This window comes from Octodon degus, unplaced genomic scaffold (assembly GCF_000260255.1).
Source record: "Octodon degus isolate 3935 unplaced genomic scaffold, OctDeg1.0 scaffold00254, whole genome shotgun sequence".
NCBI lineage: Eukaryota > Metazoa > Chordata > Mammalia > Rodentia > Octodontidae > Octodon > Octodon degus.
The window spans coordinates 2,522,598-2,544,872 of record NW_004524830.1 but is presented as its reverse complement, the minus strand read 5'-3'; the positions used below and the strand labels follow the sequence as shown (position 1 = coordinate 2,544,872).

Below are 22,275 nucleotides of genomic sequence, written 5' to 3'. Positions count from 1 at the left end.
AAAGCAAGAAATCGCGGGGCCAGAGTGGATCCATGTTAACCAGGACCCGAGGATAGGAGAGATGGATATAAACAAGCAGTGAAGGAGAACTCGGGGGGGGGGGGATGGAAAAGTCTAGCTGGGGGTGGTCAGGGATGAAATGCACTCCACAGAGTGTACATGGAGACACTCATGTACAGATTGCCAGACCCTATCCAAAGTCTCTGACTATCAAGTCCTCAGTGAGGCCCAACATTTACATTTCTGTCCAGTTTGCAGCCATATGGGTCCTGCTGCCAGAGACCCTGTTGTAGGAACCCTGTGTTGTGCCGATCTGCAGTCTATAGATCACAGGGCCCCACCCAACTCCACAGCTCCAGGGCCCTGAATAAAGCAGCTCATGTTGGCATATGACTATACACACCCCCGTATACAGTCAGCACCCCATAACTGTGGGTTCAACTGATTGTGTCAAAACTCTGAAAAAGAACGGCACCCTCGCCGATAGTGTGCAGCCTTTGTTTCTTGTTGTCCCGAAGTGGTGTGAGGAACTCGCATCCATTGTGTCTGTGCTACACAGGGTGACAGGAGCGCTCTTGCTTGGGTGCTGTCACATGGTACCATGCCAAGTGAGGGCCCGAGTGTCTGCAGATTGGGGTGTTTTGGTGGTTCTGGGCACTCAGATGACTGTACCTTAAATCGCGTTTAGTTTCTAATAAGACCTAGTACAGGGCCAGTGCTCTGCCCATGGCTGCATGCTGCGTGTCTGGGGAGGAAAAGAAGAACATTGCTCAGGTACAGACATAGAACATGGCTTCTGCTCCTAGCTGTTCTCCCCTGCAGGTGGCAGAATCTGCAGATGTGGAATCTATGGATAGAGAGCTGCCTGCCCTTTTTGTTTGTTTGTTTTTATAGTCCTAGATTGGAACCCAAGGCTTTTGCTAAGCTCCCCAGCTCTTTTCATCTATATTTTTTATTATTTTAAAGCAAAATCTCACTGAGTAGTCACTAAATTTCCCGGCCCGGGTTTAAACTTGTGAACTTTTTGCCTCAGCCTCACACTGCTGGGATGGTGGCCTGAGTCACTATACCTGGCTATACTTTTCTGATGTTCGTAATAGATGAAAAATTTCCTAGTAACTTAAAAAAACCTCCCAAAAGATAGATTTCACTGCAGATTAGATACATCCCAGAAAGATGGGGGCTTCAGGAACCCCGAGGGTGAGGTGGGCTCTGGGTTGTGGAAGTCAAGAGTACTTTTCCCGGGGAGCTGGAACGTCCCCTTGGGGTGCCATGAATGTTGGAGGACATGGCTCATACACTGTAATGTGCAGGCCCCATGAGGTCACAGTTCGTGGGTCCACTCAGGACGCTGGTACAGTGCCACCTCTTGGCATATCAGCACCTGTGTGCATGTGTGCAAGCCCTCATCCCAGCCGGTGTGCAAGCACACCCCCAAGAAGAGCCAACAGACCTGAATCTCACCATTACTGTCAGTGCCTGGCTGTATGGTGGGAACATAGGTTGTCTTGTCTAGGCCTCAGCTTCCTAATCTGTGTGCTGGGGTCATTTCAGCAGTCCTGGGTATCTGGCAGCTGTGATATCTGGGGTGTGGTGGACACCTACAGAGCCACTCAGCCAGAAGAGTGCAGGTGCTCCCTGGGGACTGGCCATTGAGGACTCAACCCAGACCCAGGGCACTGGCACAGAGGAACCCTTGCACAACACTGGAAGGGTCCTGGAACCAGGCCAGAGGACAAGGACTCAGGAAAAGTCTCTCCACAGACGACCGGCCTTACTGCAAAGGCGGCGAGGACGTGGGTGGTGGCGACGGGGCCCTGGCCTGCCGCAGACAGAGCATCCCAGGTATGGCCTCCCTGCCCCTGCCCCCATGTGTCCTCTGTCTGGCCCTGGCCACGCTGCCTCACTGCCTACCTATTGCCCATCTTTGTCTCTGGCAGAGGAGTGCCGTGGTGTCACTGTGGTAGAGCTTACCAAGAGCGAGGGCAGCACACTGGGCCTGACTGTTTCAGGTGGCACCGACAAGGATGGGAAGCCCAGGGTCTCCAGCCTCAAGCCTGGGGGGCTCGCGGCCAGGTGAGCTGTGGTGTGGGCAGCAGACCAGGCCAAGTGCGGTGACAGAAGCAGAAAGTGTTCGTTCCTGAACTTGGCCTCTCTGAGGCCCCAGGCCCCGGCACTCCACTTGTCCCTTCGCTGTGCCATTCCCTCTCCCTGGGGCCTGTTCCCTGCGGTTCATCCTCTCCCGTGTGAGACAGGCCGCTGCTCTTCCGGGAAGCCCTCTGACCGTCCTGCTTGTGGTATGACCCTGGACCAGCGAGTGGCCTCTCTGAGCCTCTGTAGAATGAGAATCAGAAGCTCTCAAGGGTCCCAGGCGACAGGTGTGAATGCCAATGCCGGGCCACCAGTCACCATGTGCCGGCCTCACACAGGAGTGACCTGCTGACCGTGGGTGACCACATCCGGTCGGTGAATGGCATCCGCCTGGCCCGGCTACGCCATGATGAGATTGTCGCCCTGCTGAGGAACGTTGGGGAGCGCGTGGTGCTGGAGGTGGAGTATGAGCTGCCCCCGCCCGGTGGGTGCCTCACCTCGGAGGCCGGGCCAGGGCCATGTCAGGCGGGGGCGGGAGAGGTGTGCTAAGGCTGTTACCAGAGGCTGCAAAGCCCAGGCTGGCTATGGCTCTTCATAGCACAGGGAGATCTGGGGCCCTGGCCGGGTGTCATCCCTGGCCTGCTCGGAACCCGTAACCTTGGGGTCTGAATTCTCAGTGTTGCTCTGGAGCCTGGGCAAGTCTAGCCACAGACTGGAGCCCAAGGCCTCCTGGCTCCTGGAAGTGAGTGGGGCCTTCCTCTTCCTCAGGGGGTAAAGTGGGCATGGGGCGAGGGCTCCTCAACCCCCCCCCCATATTCCATAGGTCCTGAGGCTGGTTACCCAGCGCACCTGGGATGGGCTCTGGGAACAGCTGCCAGCATGGCACTTGCTGGAGACTCACAGGTCTCCCTCTCCTCTACAGCTCCGGAGAACAACCCCAGGATCATCTCGAAGACAGTGGATGTCTCCCTCTACAAGGAGGGCAACAGCTTCGGCTTTGTCCTCAGAGGTCAGTGTGGGAACCACCTGACTCAGGGACAAGGAGAGGCTAATATAGACTACTCCATGTACATTGGGCTTTGCTTCCAACTCTAAAGAACCCTAAACTATTAAGTGAAGTGTCCAGGGCTTAGGGAAAACGAGAAAGCCTCTGATACTGAAAAGGGCTGGGAAATCACTGTGGAGACTGAAAACAAGTTTGGAGCTGCCTTGCAATCAGAACAAAAAGGGAAATAAGATGAGATCTCAGAAAAGGAAGCAGAGAGATTTGGGACCTGGGTCCTGTCCCTTGGTCCACCTCTGGGGAAGTTACAGTTGGTGTCTGGAGAAGCCCACTAGTAACAAGGACAAGGTGTCAGGCAGGTATTCTTGAGGGAAATTCACAGGGCTGACTGGGCTGTGGACAGAGGGGAAGGAATGTGAAGATGAGTGCCGCCTCCTGTTGAACCCTGCCCAGGAGGCACGCACGAAGACCTGCACAAGTCCCGCCCGCTCGTCCTGACACATGTGCGGCCAGGGGGGCCAGCTGACAGGTGAGCCTGAGCCTGAGGAGACCCACACTGCCTGGGGACACCCATCCTTGTGCAGTGGGCAAGTGGGGCCTTGCTGTCCTCCCTGGCTGAGCCCATGGAGACCAGATGAGGCCCCAGGAGAGGGACCCTGGGCTGGATCTGAGATGGCCCAGAGCCTGAGAGTGCTGCCCTCCCTGGAGAGTCCTGGCACAGCCTCATGGCCAATCTAAATCTGTCTTGGGACAGGGCCCAACTGAGCTATTCCAGGATGGCCTGGAACAGCCTGGGCCAACTTTCAGGGCTGGAGGGACATCAGCCAAGGAGCTGCTTGCTCTCCTGGGGCCCTCAGGGGTCCTTCCCACTGGTGGTGTCACCAGGGTAAAGTGGAACAGGGCCTTTGGGTGGGAACATGCTGGTGCCCTGTGGCCCCAGAAGGCCTGGCCCTCTCTCAGGACCCACACTCTCCTTGGCCCATCACTAAAGGGCACCCCTACCTTCTCCCTATCCTTCCTGCAGGGAGGGCTCCCTGAAAGCAGGAGACCGGCTGCTCAGCGTGGACGGCATACCACTGCATGGGGCTAGTCATGCCACCGCCCTGGCCACCCTGCAGCAGTGCGGCCATGAGGCACTCTTCCGGGCAGAGTATGATGTGGCCGCCCCAGGTGCTGGCCCAGGAGAGGCGCACGCTGGGTGTTGGGTAGGGGGCCAGCCTGGGGACCCATGGAGTACAGTTCAGATGAGGCCTCTGTCTCACAGAGCTGGCATCCAGTGAGGAAAGGAAGTCAGGCAGCCAAACAGATGGTAGTGTGGTCCACTGGTTGTCAGGCAGGCAGGAAGAGAGTCAAACCTGGTTTTAGGGGTGGAAGGTGTGGGGTATTGGGACAGGAATTTGGGATCCTGCTGCCACCCAGGTGTGTGGTTGGCTGTTCTCTGATGACAGTGACTGTCACAGATGTTACCTCTACTCCACCCCCTCTTTGTGGAATAGGGAACTCACTCTCCACTCAGGTGCAGAGCAGGGTGGGTAGGGCTGTATACCCCATTTCCCCCAACCCACCTGTCTCTGTGAGCAGACTTGGTGGCTGGGGTGACCGGGCCACTGGTCGTGGAGATTGTGAAGACGCCAGGCTGTGCCCTGGGCATCTCACTCACTGCTGGCTGCCACCGGAACAAGCCAGTCATCACGATTGACCGCATCAAGCCAGCCAGTGTGGTGGATAGGTGAGGCCCATTGGGCACCTCCTCTGGGGTGTGCAGGGTGGGGGGCTGAGCTTTGGCTAGACCAGTTTCCATGTCTACCTATTCAGGAGCGGGGCCCTGCGTGCGGGAGACCACATCCTATCCATTGATGGCACCAGCACAGAACGCTGCTCCCTGCAAGATGCCACCAAGTTGCTGGCGAGTGTGGCAGAGAAAGTGCGGCTTGAGGTCCTGCCCTCACCACAGAGCCGGTGGCCCCTACAGCCTGTAGATGCAGGTGGGTCCCAGGCTTGGGCCCAGACACACAGAGGCTGTACTACCTGCCCCAGCCCTGCAGCTGGGTAGGGTCACTGGATCCCTTGAGCTCTTGGGCCAGGCAGCCAGTGTATTGGAGGGAGTGCTGCTGGGAGTGTAGACTTTGTGGGGTGCAGTGTCTGGGATGGGGATCCTGAAACAGTAGGGCATGCAGGACTTGGGGAGGCATGGGCCAAGTGTGCAAGAAAGAGAAAGAAATGTAAGCCATGGCCCAGGGTGGCCACACTGTGGCGGACAGAGGGCAGCTGTGGCCGTGGCAATACCCATGGCTGAGACTGCCAAGCCTAGACCTGATGCCTTGTCCTGGAAGGAGAAAGGAGGCCATGGAAGGTGCCCCTGGATGGAAGACCCCAGCCTCCCTGCCCTGCCCTGCCCTCCTTGCCAAGCCCCTCTCTCCTGCCCACAGTGAAGGTGCAGAGGTTCAAGTCCCCTGGCTGGGACCCCCACGTGCCCTCCTGCCATAGCCCACGGCCCAGTTGGGGCCCAGAGCAGAGCCGAGGTGCGGATGCCTATTTTTGAGGATTATGGGGGGTCCAGAAATGGGGCTGCCCACTGTCCCCTATATGTCAGGGGTCCCATGTGGGGCTCTGGCTCTCTGGGCCATGCAGCAAGACCCATGTGTCCTCCTCCAGCCCTGTCCTCCAGCCCTTTCTCCTCACCACCTGTGGACCACACCTCTCCACGCATGCACCCCAGTACCCTGCCCCGGGGCCCACCACCTGGGAGCCCACGCACCACTCCGGGACACAGGTGGCCACGCAGGAGGGAGCACAGGAGCTCACGTAAGTAGACCTGGTCTCAGGGTGGGCATGGGCACCAGAGAGGCCCCAGCAGTTCCCAAGTATAGCTGGTCACTCCTCAGCACACAGGGTCACCAAAGACCCTGGGGATGTCTATCCCATGACAGAGCCAGCTGCAGAGTCAGAAGTGGATTGATGGTTGCAGGTGCTAGTCTGGGCAAGGTGAGGCTAGAGAACAGAGAACAGCTCTTCTCTGCCTTCCTTCCCCTTGGCCCCTACCCCTACTCCCTCTTTTCCTCTTTCCTGTGCTAGAGATGGAACTCGGGACTCCACATATGCCACACAAAGCCAGGGTATCCTCTGCAGTGATGAATGCATCCTAAAATGGGGCTGGGACACATGTCACCACAACTACTCCCACAGAACTACATACTTTATGCAATGGCTGTGACAGACATGACTCATATCTCAATGCACCATCACCTCAGACAGAGCATGCAGAATACCAGCATGTGCACGAGTATGGTCCTCTCCTGGGTTCTGTCACCATGACCAGATAGCTCAGAGACAGCAGATGGAGGGGCAGGCACAAAGGACCACACGTGACTCCAGCAGCTAGTGAAGCCTCTAAGCAATCTTTCTGTCCCTTCATTTGACTGGCCAAAGCCAGCTGCCCCACAACCTGCCCCTTTCTGCCCTCACCTGTCACCATAGGACAGGACTTGTGCCCAAAGCCCTGACATGACTTAATCATGGCCCAGAGCATGGAAGCGAGGGGCTGGCAGATAGGATGGGATGTGGTATGGCTGCTTCACCTGGTAACTGGGTACTGACAACCTCTCAGCGTGACTAACCTCATCACAGGGAGTCCCCATGGGAGGAAACATGGGAGGAAACGACCAGGTATTTCCTGCTGTTGTGTCCCTGCGGGAACAAGGGGGGAACTATGGGGGTACTCCCTGTGGTCCCTGAGTGATGTCCCCTTGTCCCACCACAGTGTCCCTGGCGTCTAGCATGGTGGGGCCAGGTGGGCAGATTGTGCATGTGGAGACCACAGAGGTGGTGCTGTGCGGGGACCCTCTCGGCGGTTTTGGCCTCCAGCTCCAGGGTGGCATTTTTGCCACTGAGACCCTGTCATCCCCACCCCTCGTGCGCTTCATTGAACCTGACAGCCCAGCAGAGAGGTAAGCCCTTTCCCCGGGGCCTTCCAACCCTGACTAGAGGCTCTGTGACAGCAGGGAAACTGAGTCACAGGCACTTCCCTCCCTCATCCAAGGCCTCCATCAGCCCCATCTCCCTTCAGTGAGGCTGAGCCTCAGAGATGATGACTCCCTGGCCTGGGGCCATACAGTCGGGTGTCCTTTCTGTCCTTTGTGGGGCATTGGGTCTGGCTGGTGATGTCACCCCAGGAGACAGAGGGATCAAAGCTGGCATCCATGAGTGCCAAGGAATGGCTCTGTTATGGACTCTGCCCCTGCTGGGCCCAGGTGTGGGCTGCTTCAGGTGGGTGACCGAGTCCTGGCCATCAACGGTGTTGCCACGGAGGATGGAACCATGGAGGAGGCCAACCAGCTGCTTCGGGATGCTGCACTGGCCCGCAGGGTGGTGTTGGAGGTGGAGTTTGATGTGGCGGGTGAGTGGGTACGCTCTTCCATTGCCTGATGTCTCTGCTGCCCACACCCTGCATCCTCTGGGCATCTGCAGCCTTGGTGGGGAGGTTACAGGGTGGGGCCCAAAGAATTCTGAGCGCTGGCCCAGGGCTGCCACATCCATGGCATGGCACTTGATGCTTCTCACTGCTCCCTGGCTCCCCCTCTGTCAGGGTGGGCAGAGCAGGCAGAGGTGGGGGTCCAAGTAGGATACCCACAGGTAAGGATCCCCATAGTTTGGTCCAATCCATCTCTGCAGAGTCCGTTGTGCCAAGCAGTGGCACCTTCCACGTGAAGTTGCCCAAGAGGCGTGGTGTGGAGCTGGGCATCACCATCAGCTGTGAGTCCCCGTCATCCACCCAGGGCCAGCACAGCTGTCGTGCTGGGTGTGTGGTGTTCCCACTCCCCATTCTATACAGGGGCTCTTCATGGACCTGGAGGCACCCCAGGGTCTCACAAGCAACCTGTAGGGCCACATGCTGCACTGGCCGGATTTCTGGTCCCACTCCTTGCTCAAAGAGCCCAAAAAGGCTGGAGTACAGCAGGTGCTGAGTTACATTTGCAGGGAAGGACAATGAAGGTGGCAGAAAAGTCCAGCTCATGTGCTGGGTAAATCTGGGATGGGCAAAAGCCAAAGCCCTGGCTCAGCCAACAAGGCCTAGCATCCCTGCTCCTGTGACCTCAGGGCCTTTACACAGCTCTGCACTTGGCTCTCTTCCCATCCATCCGAGGGATGTGGCTAAGAGGAGCACGCTGGCCTTGTGCACATGCGAGCACACATGCGCGCGCACACTCACGTACACACATGCACACATGGCCTCAGTCCTCCATGCCGCTCTTTCTGTCTTACTCTTCTCAGTGCTCTCTCATCTAAGAAGCCACCCCTGTCCTTCCTATCCTTCTGGTCCCTGGTCAGGTTCCCTGGGGCTGTGTCTCTGCCGTGGGCACAGAGAACAACCAGGCTGCCCTTTCAGGATGCAGTCGGCTGGGGGAAAGGTGAACAGGAGAAGGCAGCAGGCACTGAGCGCCTACGTGGCTGGCAGGGTCCTAAGCCCACGTCCCTCGCCTGCCTCCACTGTGCTTTGTCCCGTGGGATGTGGCGTGTCGCGGAACAAGTGGGGTCCGGGAGGTGTTTGCTTTGCTCAGGATGCGGGTAGGGAGGAAAGGGCAAGACAGAGACAGGCGGCTGCAGCAGGCTGGCCCCCAGGGAGCCTCCACCCCTCGTCAGACCGCGCCCTCCCACAGCGGCCAGCAGGCGGCGTGGCGAGCACCTCATCATCTCGGACATCAAGAAGGGCAGCGTGGCACACAGGTAGGCGAGGCCACGGGCACGAGGGTAGCAGACGCCCTGAGCGTGAGGGACAGCTGGTCCCCGTCCTCCCTGCAGGACCGGCACCCTGGAGCCGGGCGACAAGCTGCTGGCCATCGACAATGTGCGGTTGGACGACTGCCCCATGGAGGAGGCCGTGCGCATCCTGCGCCAGTGCGAGGACCTGGTGAGGCTGAAGGTCCGCAAGGACGAGGACAACTCCGGTACGCGCCCGGGCCCCAGCCGCCCCCAGCCCCGCAAGCCCCGCTGCCCGCTCACGCTGCCCTTGCAGATGAGCAGGAGGCCACGGGCGCCGTGAGCTACACCGTTGAGCTGAAGCGCTACGGGGGCCCGCTGGGCATCACCATCTCAGGCACCGAGGAGCCCTTCGACCCCATCGTCATCTCGGGCCTCACCAAGCGCGGGCTGGCTGAGAGGTGAGCAGTTGAGCATGACAGTGGGGGCCAGACACAGATGTGTCTCCTCTATTCGCCAGGCAGGGTCTGTAACCTGGCTGTGGGGACACTAGGGGCTCCCCAAGGAAGTGGGGCGAACTCAGCACCCACGATGCATCTAGGCCAGTTCCTGCCGGGTAGTGCCCCAGGGAGGGGTCCCTAGAGTATAAGCACACACCCGGCCTTCCTCAGCAGGTAGAGAGGAGGAACAAGACAGGGCGTCCCTGTGCCTGGAGCGCCCCCTGCTGGTTGTGGGACATGGGCGTGCTGACTGTCCCCTCCAGCGAGGCCACCTGGCACTGGTACAGTCTCCTGCCCTCCCCTCTGTGTGGCCTGTGGAATGGAGTCCGAGCTACAAACCAAATGGTCAGATTTCTAGTAACCTCTTCTAGAAGGATGAAAAATCAATTCGAGTCAAAACATCCTTGCTGCAGACAGCGGCAGGGCACTTCCTGAGACCGCTTGTGTGGCACTTCAGCTAGGCTGCCTCTCACCCCACCTGAATTTACTGGCCACCCCGTCAGGGCCATGGCTAGTGGACACACAGTTTGCACCCTTCTGATGCCATCATCTCTGCTGCACCCAGGTCAGAGTAAGAGTGGGAGCAGCTCCTAGCAATGTGTGACTCTTGGGATCTTAGACTCTACCAAGACATCGGGAGCCTAGTCCCAGCCTCTATGAAGGCTCCAAACAGTTCTTTAGATGCACACTGCGCCATCCCCTCCTAGGTTCCAGACTGAGGACTCTGTTAATGGAACTCAAAGGGGGCTTGCGAGTTAGCTCAGTTTTTTAAGCACCTGCTTGCGCAAACCCAGTCAGGCAAACCCGTGGTTTGATCCCCAGACCCAACCTTAAGGCAGCCTGTGCCAGAAAAAAAAAAAAAAAAAAAATCCGAATTCAACCCAAGACCACAGTGTCTACCTTCTTTTTCAGTTGGGCATAAATGGGTTTGACTACGGATTCAGTTTGGGCCCCAGGATTCCCTGAGAGAGAGGCCCATTCTCAGGTCTGGGTGGTCCTGATTCTGCCTTGTCCTCCCACCCTTAGGACTGGTGCCATCCATGTGGGGGATCGCATCCTGGCCATTAACAATGTGAGCCTCAAGGGCCGGCCACTGAGTGAGGCCATACATCTGCTGCAGGCCGCTGGAGAGACTGTCACACTGAAGATCAAGAAGCAACTGGAGCGTGAGCCTGGGGCCCAGCCCTGAGGTGGGGGACCTCAGGCAGGGAGGGTCAGCTGGGTGTTACTGCTGAGGGCAGGGAAGAGGCAGTGGCCCTGGATCACAGATTTCAACAGGTCTGGAGTGGCTGATGTCCCCTCCCTTCTACCTATACTATCTCTTATGTGTCTGTGACAATACCTTATCCATCCTCAGAGTCCCTGATCCTGTCCCCAGCTTTGGTGGTGGGCAGAGTTGAGTTGCAGGCTGCGTGACCTGGGCCTTAGTTTCCCTGTCTGAGGCCCCTGGTCAGCAGTACCTCTTCCCCAAGGCCCACTCGCGCCCCTCAAGTCGGGCAGTGTCAGCGAGGCCAGTGACATTGAAGAGGACCCACCTGAGGCCCTGAAGGCCGGTGCGCTGGCCACCCGCTTTCTGTCTGCAGTGTGCAGTGTGGACAGCGCTGTGGAATCCTGGGACAGCTTGGCTACTGAGGGTGGATTTGAGGGCCCAGGTAACTATCAGGCCTCCTCTGTGGGGGGTTCCTGTCCTACTCCTGGGCTTGCTATGGCCTTGTCCTTTAGAGATACTTCTGAGGACCCTACTCCCATGGCCACTCCTAGGGGTCACTGGTTCTGGGACCTTGGCCAGGAGCATCTATGTGTGGCTGTACTGTGACCCCATTTCTGTTCCCACACCTAAGGCCCAGGTCACACAAGTACTCAGGCCATGTTCCCCATATCCAGCTGGAGATAGGAGGACAGAAGGCACCCTCCCCATCCCCTAAAAGCTCAACTTGGGGAGATGTACCAGTTCTTCCCCTGTGCCTTCTGTGCATACTGGGACCCTGGGGACAAATGAGCCAGGTCAGTGGGGCTTTGGGGGCTCTGGCCTGACTCTCATGGGATGGACAGCTGTCCTCTCTGGTCCCACTATCCCTATCCTCCTGTGGGAACCCTGGGCAGGGCCTCTGAGTGCCAAGATGAGGTGGGCTTTTTCCTCATGAGCCACACTCTCTGGGAGGTGATGGGGACAGGGTCTTACATCTGGGGCCACTTTCTGCTATAGCTGGGAGCTCCAGGGAAGGCCTGGGATGGCAGAAGTCATGCAGGCCTAGAGGATCAGCAATCTCTAACTCCAGAAATGGGGTCTCAAGGAGGCAGAAGGGACTGAACACAGACATGCCTTCTGCACCCCCAGGTGCCTACACCCCGCAGGTGGCCATCCAGGGAGCAGCCCCCCAGCAGCGGCGACATAGTAGGCTGCGGGGCAGTCCCCCACCTGGGGAGCCCCGGAGGACGAGCTACACCCCGGGCCCTGGCGAGCAGTCCTTCCTTGAGGATGTGGACAATGACTGGGGGTCACCCGCGAGGTCGGTGGTGGGCACAGGAGAGACACAGTGGCTGGGGTATGGGGGCTTAATGACCAAGAGGGCCCCTGTGACGAGGATGCTGTACAGAGCCACAGGGCCATGGATCAGGAAGGGCACAGTGGCAGAGAAGGCAGTGGTTGTGGCACACCACCCTTGTAGCCTCCAAGAAACTGGGCACAGCTGTGCCAGGTGATATCAAGGACCCTCAACCCAGTGGGCCTGTCCTACTCAGCTCTCAGAGCACAGCTGAGTCCCTGCCCTCCTGCCACAGCCGTTTCCCTGGGTAGCACCTGCCACAGCTGTTTCCCTGGGTAGTGTCCCAGCCATCATGTTTTCTCTGTGACACTGTGCTTGGCCCTGGGACTTGGCCCTGGGGAGAGGCCAGCTCCCTGAGTGTGACATACCTTGACCCCACCATCCTTGGACCCAAGAGCATTGGTGGCATCTGCATCACAGCAGTGAGAGACTTCCGGGCCATGTGGTGTGGCATGTTTGCCTGTGACCCGGGGTGCCACTGCAAACCCTCCACCTCTCCGTCATCTGTCCTGTCCTGTACCTGTCCAACAGCACCATGTGTCTGGGTGGGCAGGATGTCCTCCAGACTGTTCAATGGATCTCCTGTCTCTGTCTGTCATCTCTCCCCAGGCATCCTGTGTCACCGCTGTCCACCCCGTCTCGTCTGCCCCTGTTCTAACCGACCACCGACAGTCTTGGTTGCCCCTAACTGCGTCTTCCCCTCATTTTGTGTCACCAACTACTATCCTGGGGCCCCAGCACTGCCACCAAGGACGCCCATCTGCCCACCCCATGGCCCTGAGCCCAGAACTGGCCTGGCCTGAAGACTTCTCGGAGCTGATGCTCTGGTTCCTACGTTGCAGCCCTGTCCCTGTCCCCGGCTCCAGTCAAGAAAGGGGCTTCTGGCCAGCGCTGGGAGAGGCCCTGGAGGACCTGGAGTCCTGCGGTCAGTCAGAGCTGCTCAGGGAACTGGAGGTATGGTCACCACTGTGGGCCTGAGAGCGAGCAGGTGTGAGCAGTGTGCAGGCATCAGGTGAACGCTTGTGAATGTGTGCCTGTCCCATGTGCCCCTGCATGCACATGGAGAGCACGCTCCTCAGGACCCTTGTGTGTGTGTGTGCAATGCCTGGGCAGGGGTGACATCTGCATGTGATACGTGATCAGGACCCAGTACTGCAGACACCATTGCCCTAGGCAGTCCCTGTCAAGTGGGGCAGGCTGCAGGGGACCATGGCTCCTGTGTTCTGCACAGTCTTGGTTGGGTAGCCCAACCCCACTCCATCTGCCCTTGCCCAGGTTCATTCCCAGAGTTTCTGCTGGGGGGCAGGGACAGGGCTGCGGTGCTTGCTGTCTCCCTCATATCCTTGTTTTCTGCCTTACTTTTTTTGTGTTTGGCTTTGCCATTTCTTTCCTACACTTTTTATGTCTAAGTATTGACATATACCTGGCTTCTTAGCTAAGAATTTGCCTGAAAGCCCTTCTTTGGCTGTGATTCCCCAGTTGTGATGGGTGATATTCTGGACTCTTGGTCCTGGGAACTGAGTCCAGGGCGTCATGCACTCCAGGAAAGCTCCGTAGCACTGAGCTACATCCTCAGTCTTTGTTTTGTTTTGTTTTTATTTTTTATTTTTATTTATTTATTTATTTATTTATTTATTTTTGAGGCAGGGTCTAAATTGCCCAAGCTGGCCTTGAACTTGCATTTCTGCTGCCTCAGCCTCCCAAGGGTCTGAGATTCTAGGAATGAGCTACTGAACCAAACAAAGATGCTTTTGTTGCCCACTTAATTTAAAATCTTTTAAAGTTTTGCACTGACATTTTTACATAAGCCCTTGAATTCTAGAGAAGTAGGGCTTTTGATTTTGGATTACTTAGTTATTTTTTAAAATCCATTTTTAAATGCCAGTTTATATTGGTTGTTAACCTTTATATACTGTGACCAGAGGATGTATTCAAAAGTAATTTTAATTCCCTGGAATTTGTTATAATTTAATCCTTCATGGTCTAGCATGTGATGGCTTTTTTTTTTGGGCGGGGGGAACCGGGGATTGAACTCAGGCCCTTGTGCTTGCCAGGCAAGCGCTTATTCTACTGAGCCATCTCCCTGACCCCTGTGATAGCTTTGTAGATGTTTCTTGTTTGCAAAAGGAAGTGATCTCCTTTTTGTTGATGTAGGGCTCTAGATCAATTTAGTCATAAACTTACTCAAATCTATATATTTATCATACCGTATAGACTTTATCTTCATTTTTATTAGCAGCATAGTAAACTTACATTCTGTTAATTAGTTCATTTATTTTTGTCTTTTTGAGACAGGTTTTCCCTATGCAGTTAGGCTAGCCTTGAGGTTACTTTGTGGCCCAAGCTGTTCTCAAACTCAGAGCAATCCTCCTGCCTCAGCCTCCCAGGTGGTAACAGGCGTGCACCACCACTCTCGACCCTAGCGGCCAGCTCAGCATGCCCAGGGGCATGGCCAGCTCAGCATGTGGTGCCAGAATCAAAGGCTGGTCCCTGCACTTACCAGTGCAGGTGCTTAGTCCACTGAGATATCTTGCTGACCTTGATTCTGACAATTTTTATTTTCTATCCTTTGATGTTACATTTTTTGTTGACATAAATTCGTGATTACTATGACTTCTTAGTGAAATTTTCTGTTTATCATTAATTATCATTCCCTCTTACTTTCTACCTTAAATTCCATTTTCATCTCATTGTTCGTTCTGCTGCTAGTAATATTTCTTTTTTCTAATTTAGTTATTTTCAGGCTTCCTGTGCCCTTATTTGAAGTATGTCTGTGGTATATATAGCTGAGTCTCTCAGGGACAACTGTAGCTGTTTATACTTCTTATACTGTTAATATAGTTCAACTTAATTCTAACACATAGTGTTTATTTTCCATGCTTTCCCCACACTTCCAGTCACTTCTCTTTTCTTCTTTTGTGTAGACAAGTTTTTGAGTTTGTTCTCTCTCTGCTACCTCTTTAGAGAATTTTAATTTCAATTTTACAGTTTTAGTGAATATACCTAATTTATTGGCTTTACTTTGAATAGCCAATCTTTACACTTAAAGCTTTTCATTATCATAGAAATGAGTTATGAGCTGGGTGCAAAATTAGATGAGCAAAATGAAATTAAAATAAGCAAAGCAAATGCCAGCTTGCAGCCTTCCCAGCCCAGAGGCCTGCTCTCGAGTCAGCTGTGCCTGAGGGCAGCAAGATCAGGGCCGGGCCACTCTGTCCTTGAGGCGGGGACTCACTCTCTCGCGTCTGAGCTCCTCAGCTCTGCCCAGCTGCACTCCTGTTCCCCTGCTCTGCTCTCAGCTGGCTTTGTCCAAATGACATCTCTTAACTATCTCTTCATTTTAGTGCATGGTGTTTCTAACGACATTGCCTTTTAAGTTTTTAAAAATTGAGATAAATTCACATAATGTAATGTTTAGCACTTAGTTATTTTAAAGTGAACCTGACCTGGCACCCAATGCACTTTTCTGCTCACTCTGTGATCACAGAGGGGTCACAGGACCTTGCCTGCCTAGCTTGCTCCCCTAATGTGGGGCATGGAGCTGGGCTCTGTCCTGTTGCTTGTGGATTGTTCCGTGCCCTGTTCTTCACACCCCAACATCTGTCCTTGATTTTATCTTTCTCAAGAATCTCAGTGACTTTTGTCCCCTCCTAATGAGATGTCCCAACTCCCTCCACTCTGCTCCTCCCATCTCTGGCCCAGGTGTGTGAGTCTGACCGGTGTCTGGGCAGTCCTTGTCCCTGCAGCATCCTGTGTCCCTGTATCCCCTGTGGATGTTCACTGGGGAAGGCTGGGACAGTCTTCAGGGTCCTGATCACATCTACATGAGCAGAAATTTCTGATAGCTGCACTGCACTGGGTGCAGGTCAGGGTCTCTGGCTGTGGAGACCAACTGCTGTTCTAGGGCACAAGTGTGTTGCCCTTGAGCTCACTGTTGCCCCTGAAGAGATATGTGCAGGGTGGTGTCACTCTTGGGAGGGTTGCTGACCACCTGTGGCCTGAGCCTAGGCCCTGTGGCTACAGGCTTCCATCATGGCAGGCACCCTGCCCAGCACGGTCCTGGAGGGCAGACCTGGGTCCCGGGCCTGGAGGGGCACACGGGAGCCCCGTGCATCTGCAGAGGAACTGCGTGAGCTGCTGCTCCCCACCGCCCTGGAGATGCACAAGGTGGGCATGGGGAATAAAGAGGGCCTGCCAACCCAGCCCTGCCCTTGCTGTAGCCACGCCCCTGGTGCAGCCCCCTCCTGGCTGTGTTCTCCCACTATAAAGCAGTGATTTTGTCCTAGGTTGAGTTTTGCACAATCCTCACCATCTTGCTAACACCCCACACATGCGTGCAGTTAATACTTTAAGTAGATTTGCTTTTATCCTCACTTGAGTGTATGAGTATACGTGCATAGTCAAGCATGTGGAGATATGTATATTTGCACACATATACAGAGGTCAGGCCCTACCAGGGTGTGTGTGTGCATAGCTGCCCTTACCTACCACAAGTCCTGTATCTACAGAAGCAGCCTTTCACACATGGAGTGTATGCCCTGAAACTGCATTATTCTGAGCACTGGAAGACTTTCAGGTCCTTATTCCCTAAAAGTACAGCACAGCACAACTGACACCATGTGCACACAGACTGGGAGTTTCCCAGACATGACCAGAACAGACAAATGCGAGTGTGTATATGGACCTGAGGAGGGCAGGTGGCATCCCAGGGCCTTTACACCTACTCCCTGCTTCCCCTCACCTACCTCATGAGCCAACTCCCCATGACCCTTGATGGTTTGCTCTGTGGGAAGACAATAGAAGTCCCTTACCTGGCGTTTTCCACAGTCTGCTGTCTGGGGGCACAGGAAGGGACTCAAGAGCCACCTCTCCTTGCATGTATGATGCAAGTAGAGGCCCGGTCTGGTGGAGGGAAGACATGCAGGACACTGGGGGGCTTGGCCCAGGGACTCCAGTTCTCTGGGAGGCTGGGCCAAGGTCAGAGCTGCAGGGACCCTCCTCTGCTCCCAGGTGATGTTGCACCGAGACCGCACACGGCATGATTTTGGTTTCAGCGTGTCTGACGGCCTCCTGGAAAGGGGTGTCTACGTGCACACTGTGCGCCCTGGTGGGCCAGCCCAGCATGGGGGCCTGCGGCCCTTTGACCGGGTCCTGCAGGTAAACAGAATTTGGGTACACAGCTATTCATCTGTGAAAGTCATGGTGGGGGCACAGTGGGCACAGCTGTGATCTCAGTGCTCAGGAGGCTGTCAGGGGGACCTCAAGCTTGAGCCCAGCGCGAGCAACTTAGCAAGATGCTGACTCGAGAAAAGTGATGGAGATGTAGCTCAGTGTGAAGTCAAGAGTTCAGCTTCCAGGAAGAAAAGCAGGTGCTAGGGGGTGGGAAGATGAGGTCTGGCTAGAAGCCTGCACAGAGGCCTCACATGTGTAACTTAACCTGAGCCAGGCCGGACAATACCTGAGTTCCACCCTGCTGTGCTACATACAGGTCAACCATGTCCGCACACGGGACTTTGACTGCTGCCTGGCAGTGCCGCTCCTGGCTGAGGCGGGTGATGTCTTGGAGCTAGTGATCAGCAGAAACCCGCTAGCACCGGGCAGCCAGGCACCGAAGACACCTGGTCCCCAAAGCCCCCGGATGCTCTAAAGCCAGGGAGATCTTGACATTGGGGTGCTGGGGACCTCTGTGGGACTGTCTGAAGATAAGAGAACCCCACTGTGCATCTGTCAAGCTGGCAGACCCCGTCTGTTCTCCGGTCCTGTGGCAGACAAGGTGTCTGGGGTGAGGTCCCTGCCTCAGCTGGAGTGACATCTGGAGCCCTCCCACAGGCTCAGCCAGGAAGAGAGGCCCCTGGAGAAGCTGTGTAGGGAGCAGCCAGGAACCTCCAGGGAGAGAGCTCCCAGTCACAGCTGAACAAGCCAGTGCTGGACATCAGTGCAGTTGGAGGCCAGCCGAGATGTGGTCCACATGGGCTCAGGGTCAGCTTCCTGATGGATCCACTGCATCAGAGACCCTGCACCCAACTCGGGGCTGGGCTTCCTGCTCTGGGCCTGAAGCAGGGCACTGGAAGTCAGTGTGTGACTCTCTCAGAATCTGGAACTTGAGAGGGATTTTGGTCCCAGGGTGACTTGGCACCAGGCTGTGGGTGCCCCTCCTGCCTGTGTCACCCTTTGTGTGGGCAGGAGCCTCTGGGGACAAAAGATGGGGAGGTTCTGGTGAGTCATCTGCCCCCTGGAGGAGGACTGGGAAATGGCGAAGACTCAGTGCTTATTGGTGAAGGTGCTGCTTTTTCAGGCCCAGTGCAGAGTAAGCAGCTAAGAACAAGCAAAAGGAGCCCTTTTCATTTTGAGATGAGCATGGGGCGGGGCTGCTATGGAACAGCTCAGCCTTACCTGGTTCTGTGAGAGTCTCAGGAGGGCAGGGTGCCCATACCATCTTCACCACCCAACCCAAGAGCCCAGAACTCATTTCCTCTGTGGGGACAGGTGGGGTCATAGGTTCAGTCCCTGACTGAGTGACCCCCTAGTCACATTCTATGCTAGATAGTTGAGGCAGAAGTCTCTGAACAGTTATCTGCTTCCAGTCACAGCCAGGACCTCGCTCTGTACCCCCAACTTCTAACCTGATTTCCAAGTGCACCTGAGGGTCCTTTACACCTGCAGCCAATTGCCTAGGGCTCAGCTGGACACCCACACCAGGGGACAGGGAATTGCAAGGGGCACTGAACAAAAAGCTAGAAGCCCCCTTGAGGGCTGCGATGTCAGCTCGGGCAGGTGGCTCAGCTTCCTGAGGGACAAGGGGGACATGCTCTCAGGGCTGGTGGCAGTGTGGGGACACTGCTAGGATGCTGCCTTAGGCTCAGGGCAAGGGAGGATGTGTCCCTCACTGGCTGCCCCGTGGTCCTCCAGACACATGCAACTGGCCCCCAGCGGGTAGGGCTTCCGCTGAGGCCAGTGGCCTTTCCTCCTCGTATGCAATTCCCTGCTTCTCTGGGCCATCCTGGTCATTCCCCGCCCTCCCCAGCATCCTGCCTGCTATGCACTTGGGCACTGCCGTGGCCCATCCCATCCCAAAGCTGTATTTTTCTGTGGCTGGGATTAGAGCAGATCCCTTGTAAAGTATTTTTGTACTCAGTTTCTTAGGGCTCTGGGAAGCACAGCTCACCTGGCTCAGGCCATCTGGGGGTTATGTGCTAACCGTGGGGCAGTGCTGTTGAGTGACTTTTTAAAATAAAATTATTCAGTGCACCTGGATAGGTAACTGCTTTCTCAATAACCACTGGTGGGAGAGGGCCAGTTTCTGTGTGGATCCTGCGGCATCTTACTTGCTTTTTAACTCATTCACCCACTTGAAGTTTGCCACTCATGCCTTCAACAGCCTTCGTGCCAGTACAGGACAGTGAGCCAGGCAGCACGACATAAGGAATTCCTGCAGGAGTCAAGCACATGAAAACAACAAAACAGGGAGCTGGTGTGGTGGTGCATGCCTGTGACCGCCGTTACACAGTACATATGATACACGGATGATCTGTGGAACTCCAGATAATATAAGGGAAATACAATCCCCAACATGCTAGATGGTCAAAATGCCAAGTTCATGTTTTCTAAAGTACATTCCACGAACAATTGGGGTTAAGAGTAGGACGAATTTATTGAAAGAAAATTTCTGCCTGACAGAGACAGAAAGGTTCCCAGGGGGGTGGCCCCAGTGATACCCACTTCTCAAGGCTATTTTATAGAGCAAAGCCACAAGGTGAGGTGGGTTCAAAGTAGAACAAAACTGTAGTCAACTAATAAGATTACAAGTACAGTCACTGGGCCAGCCAGATAGCTCAGCAGATCAAAGCACCTGCTTAGGCAGTCGCAGGGGCTGGGGTGAGAGTAGAGGGTTGGATACCCAGCCTACCATGCCGGCCCCGCCCCCAGGGTACACTGAGACAGCAAATGAGACTGGGCATGGTGGTGCGTGCCTGTAATCCCAGCTCCTGGGCGGCTAAAAAACAGGAGGATCACTATGAGTTAATGATCTGTGTAGTGACACCCTACAGATCCTATACTAAATACATTAAAAAAAAAAAAAAAAAAAAAAAAGTCCTGTCGCTTAGGTAACACTGACCCAGTGGAAAGTTACAAAGTGGGTGTGAGGTGGGGCAAAACTGTGGTGAACCAATAACTTCACAACTTTAGTCACTTAGGTTATACTGATTAAATGGTGATCTAAGCAAGTCACGCAGCTAGCATACAACAAAGGAATTCACGTTCCGGAAGGGGGGAGTTCAGGCAGTTTATGGTCCCCCCAAGGTGATTGATGCCTATTTAGAGTATCACTGCTGTTCATCCCTAGGGGAAGTATGTGGGTGTAGTCCTTCCTCTTTTTCTTGAAGCCTGACCTTCAGGGAATGTGCCTCTGGCCACAATTGTCTTCTATCCTGAGGGCCCAACCCTGTCTAATGACCTGTACATATTTACAATTTAATGGTCTATAATATTTACAATTTAATGGTCTATAATACCAGCATTCAAAAGGCTGAGATAAAAGAATCTCAGGTTTAAGGCCACCCTGGGCAACATAGAAAGAGCCTGTTTCAAAGTAAAATAAAAAGGACTGGAGTGTCATCTAGTGGTACAGTGTTTGCCTAGGTTATGCAAGGCCCAGCCAGGGTGCAATGCCCAGTAGTGTGTGTGTGTGTGTGGGAAGCCAGTAGGGAACAGAGGGCCTGTGGTGAAGGTGACAAAGTGGCATGTGCAATGAGAACTGAGGGAAGGCGCTGCGCAGAGCCTTGGAGGAAGTTTCCCACATAGCACATGCCCCTCGGTGTTGTAACCCAAAAATCAAAAACGGACTCAAAAATACAAAAGCGCTTTCTTTAGCTGAGCTCAGCAGCTGCACGTGCTCTTGGCTCCAAATAGGCGTGCGCCCAGGTAGGGAGAGACAGGGGCTTATAAAGCTGAAAACCGCAGGAGGGAGAGGTTTTGTGATCGAAGCACGAGAGAAATGCAGCACAGGGGTCAGCGTCCACTTGTAAGAAACAGATTACAATTTTTAACATATGGTTACACTTCAAGGAATAAATAATTACAAATAATTAACTTTATGGCGTGGTGTTGGTCACAGAACATCATAGAGAAATATCGAGATAATTTTGGAAACGGGGAGTCATCCTTAGAACAGAGTTTTTACCTTAGGAAATGGGGTTGATCACAGGAGACATTGTATAGATTGCTCTTAGCAATTTTGACTCAGAACAAAGGAATAGTTTAATATTAACAAACTGTGTTCAGAGGTCAGAGGCTTGAGCTACAAAGATGGAGTCTAAGTTGTCAGCTTATACCACACAATCCTCATTAATGAAGTTACAGTGGTAACATACAAAGTTAAACATTTGAATCAATTGTACAGGTTATAACACTCGGTAGGCGTGAGTGTGGCAGGTTCCAGGAGGGAGTAGGGGTGCTCCAAGGACATAAATGGCAGGGAATCAAGGGTAGGTGAGGGGCACAGTGGGGCTGCCTTGTCTCCAGAGCGAAGTGAGTTCTGGGGAATTGTGGCTCCAAGGTGGGAATGAGCAGCCCTTCTTGGCAAGGATGTAATCAGCAGGCAGTGTGGAGCCATTCTATGTGCCTGGCAGGACACGAATGGGCCTCCACAGCCTACAGATTGAGCTCTCACTGTGCCAGCACCAAGCAAGAGCGGTGAGGGCACCCCAGGGAAGAGCCAGAATGTGCCCAGCCATGCTGTCAAGACACATGGGGGTCTGATCGTGGTCTCTGTGAGGTCCTGGGAAGGAGGCATGACCCAGCAGCCCTGGCTCTGTACACACAAAAGGCTACCCCAACCCCCAGGAGGGTGACCCTGCAGGTAAGGTGCACTCATGTCACCTCCCACCACCACTCTAATTCCTAAGGCTGCCTTCAGTGATGATGGTGATGGGTCACTCCAGATGGGGAAACTAAGGCTCGGGAGACTCATGCCAGGGCCCCCCGTGGCTTAGGGCTGGGCACACAGGCAGAGCCAGCAGAGCAGACTCAGCGCCCATGGGCCATAGAACTTCTTTCTTCCATGAGCTCCACTGACACTTGAAGTCTGCATTGCCCCAACCTGCCACCCGGAGTGGCAGGTCGCCACTCATACAGGTGCACTAAAAAGGCATCAGTGCAAGATGTCAGTCCATCTTCAGAGGCAGACGGTGCATTCAGACTCAGGTCCAATTTTCAGGATATCCCATGAGGTTCAGATAAAACCCCTTTCTGAAGCCCTCTGGGTAAGGGACACTCAGCCTGAAATTTCTCTTGCTGAGGACCCTCAGGTTGGGCAGAAAGTCTACCTGCCTGCCTATCTACTTCTGTCTATCTGCCTATGATTTTTTATTTTTTGAGACAGGATTTCATGTATTTGAGGCTGGTTTTAAATATAGTGATCCTCCTGGCTCAGCCTCCT

The 22,275-nt window shown here is 54.7% G+C and overlaps 1 protein-coding gene across 3 annotated transcripts; it reads left to right on the top strand.

The window, feature by feature from the left end:
- The first annotated feature begins 1,948 nt into the window (after nt 1-1,948).
- Grip2 (glutamate receptor interacting protein 2) lies at nt 1,949-19,104 on the top strand. Of its 3 annotated transcripts, XM_023706390.1 has the most exons (20): nt 1,949-2,076; nt 3,014-3,100; nt 3,548-3,623; nt 4,119-4,264; nt 4,676-4,823; nt 4,910-5,079; nt 5,750-5,899; nt 6,855-7,041; nt 7,345-7,490; nt 7,766-7,846; nt 8,752-8,818; nt 8,894-9,039; nt 9,108-9,252; nt 10,318-10,457; nt 10,764-10,943; nt 11,630-11,801; nt 12,680-12,791; nt 15,861-16,004; nt 16,848-16,994; nt 17,326-19,104. In XM_023706390.1, exons 1-20 carry the CDS (start codon nt 2,028-2,030, stop codon nt 17,482-17,484), a joined length of 2,652 nt encoding a protein of 883 aa, XP_023562158.1. In that variant the 5' UTR covers nt 1,949-2,027; the 3' UTR covers nt 17,485-19,104. The 3 variants fall into 3 exon arrangements, with proteins under 3 accessions (XP_023562158.1, XP_023562159.1, XP_023562160.1); XM_023706391.1 differs by lacking the exons at nt 15,861-16,004; nt 16,848-16,994; nt 17,326-19,104 and adding an exon at nt 13,485-13,519; XM_023706392.1 differs by lacking the exons at nt 12,680-12,791; nt 15,861-16,004; nt 16,848-16,994; nt 17,326-19,104 and adding an exon at nt 12,447-12,560.
- Nucleotides 19,105-22,275: the final 3,171 nt, after the last annotated feature.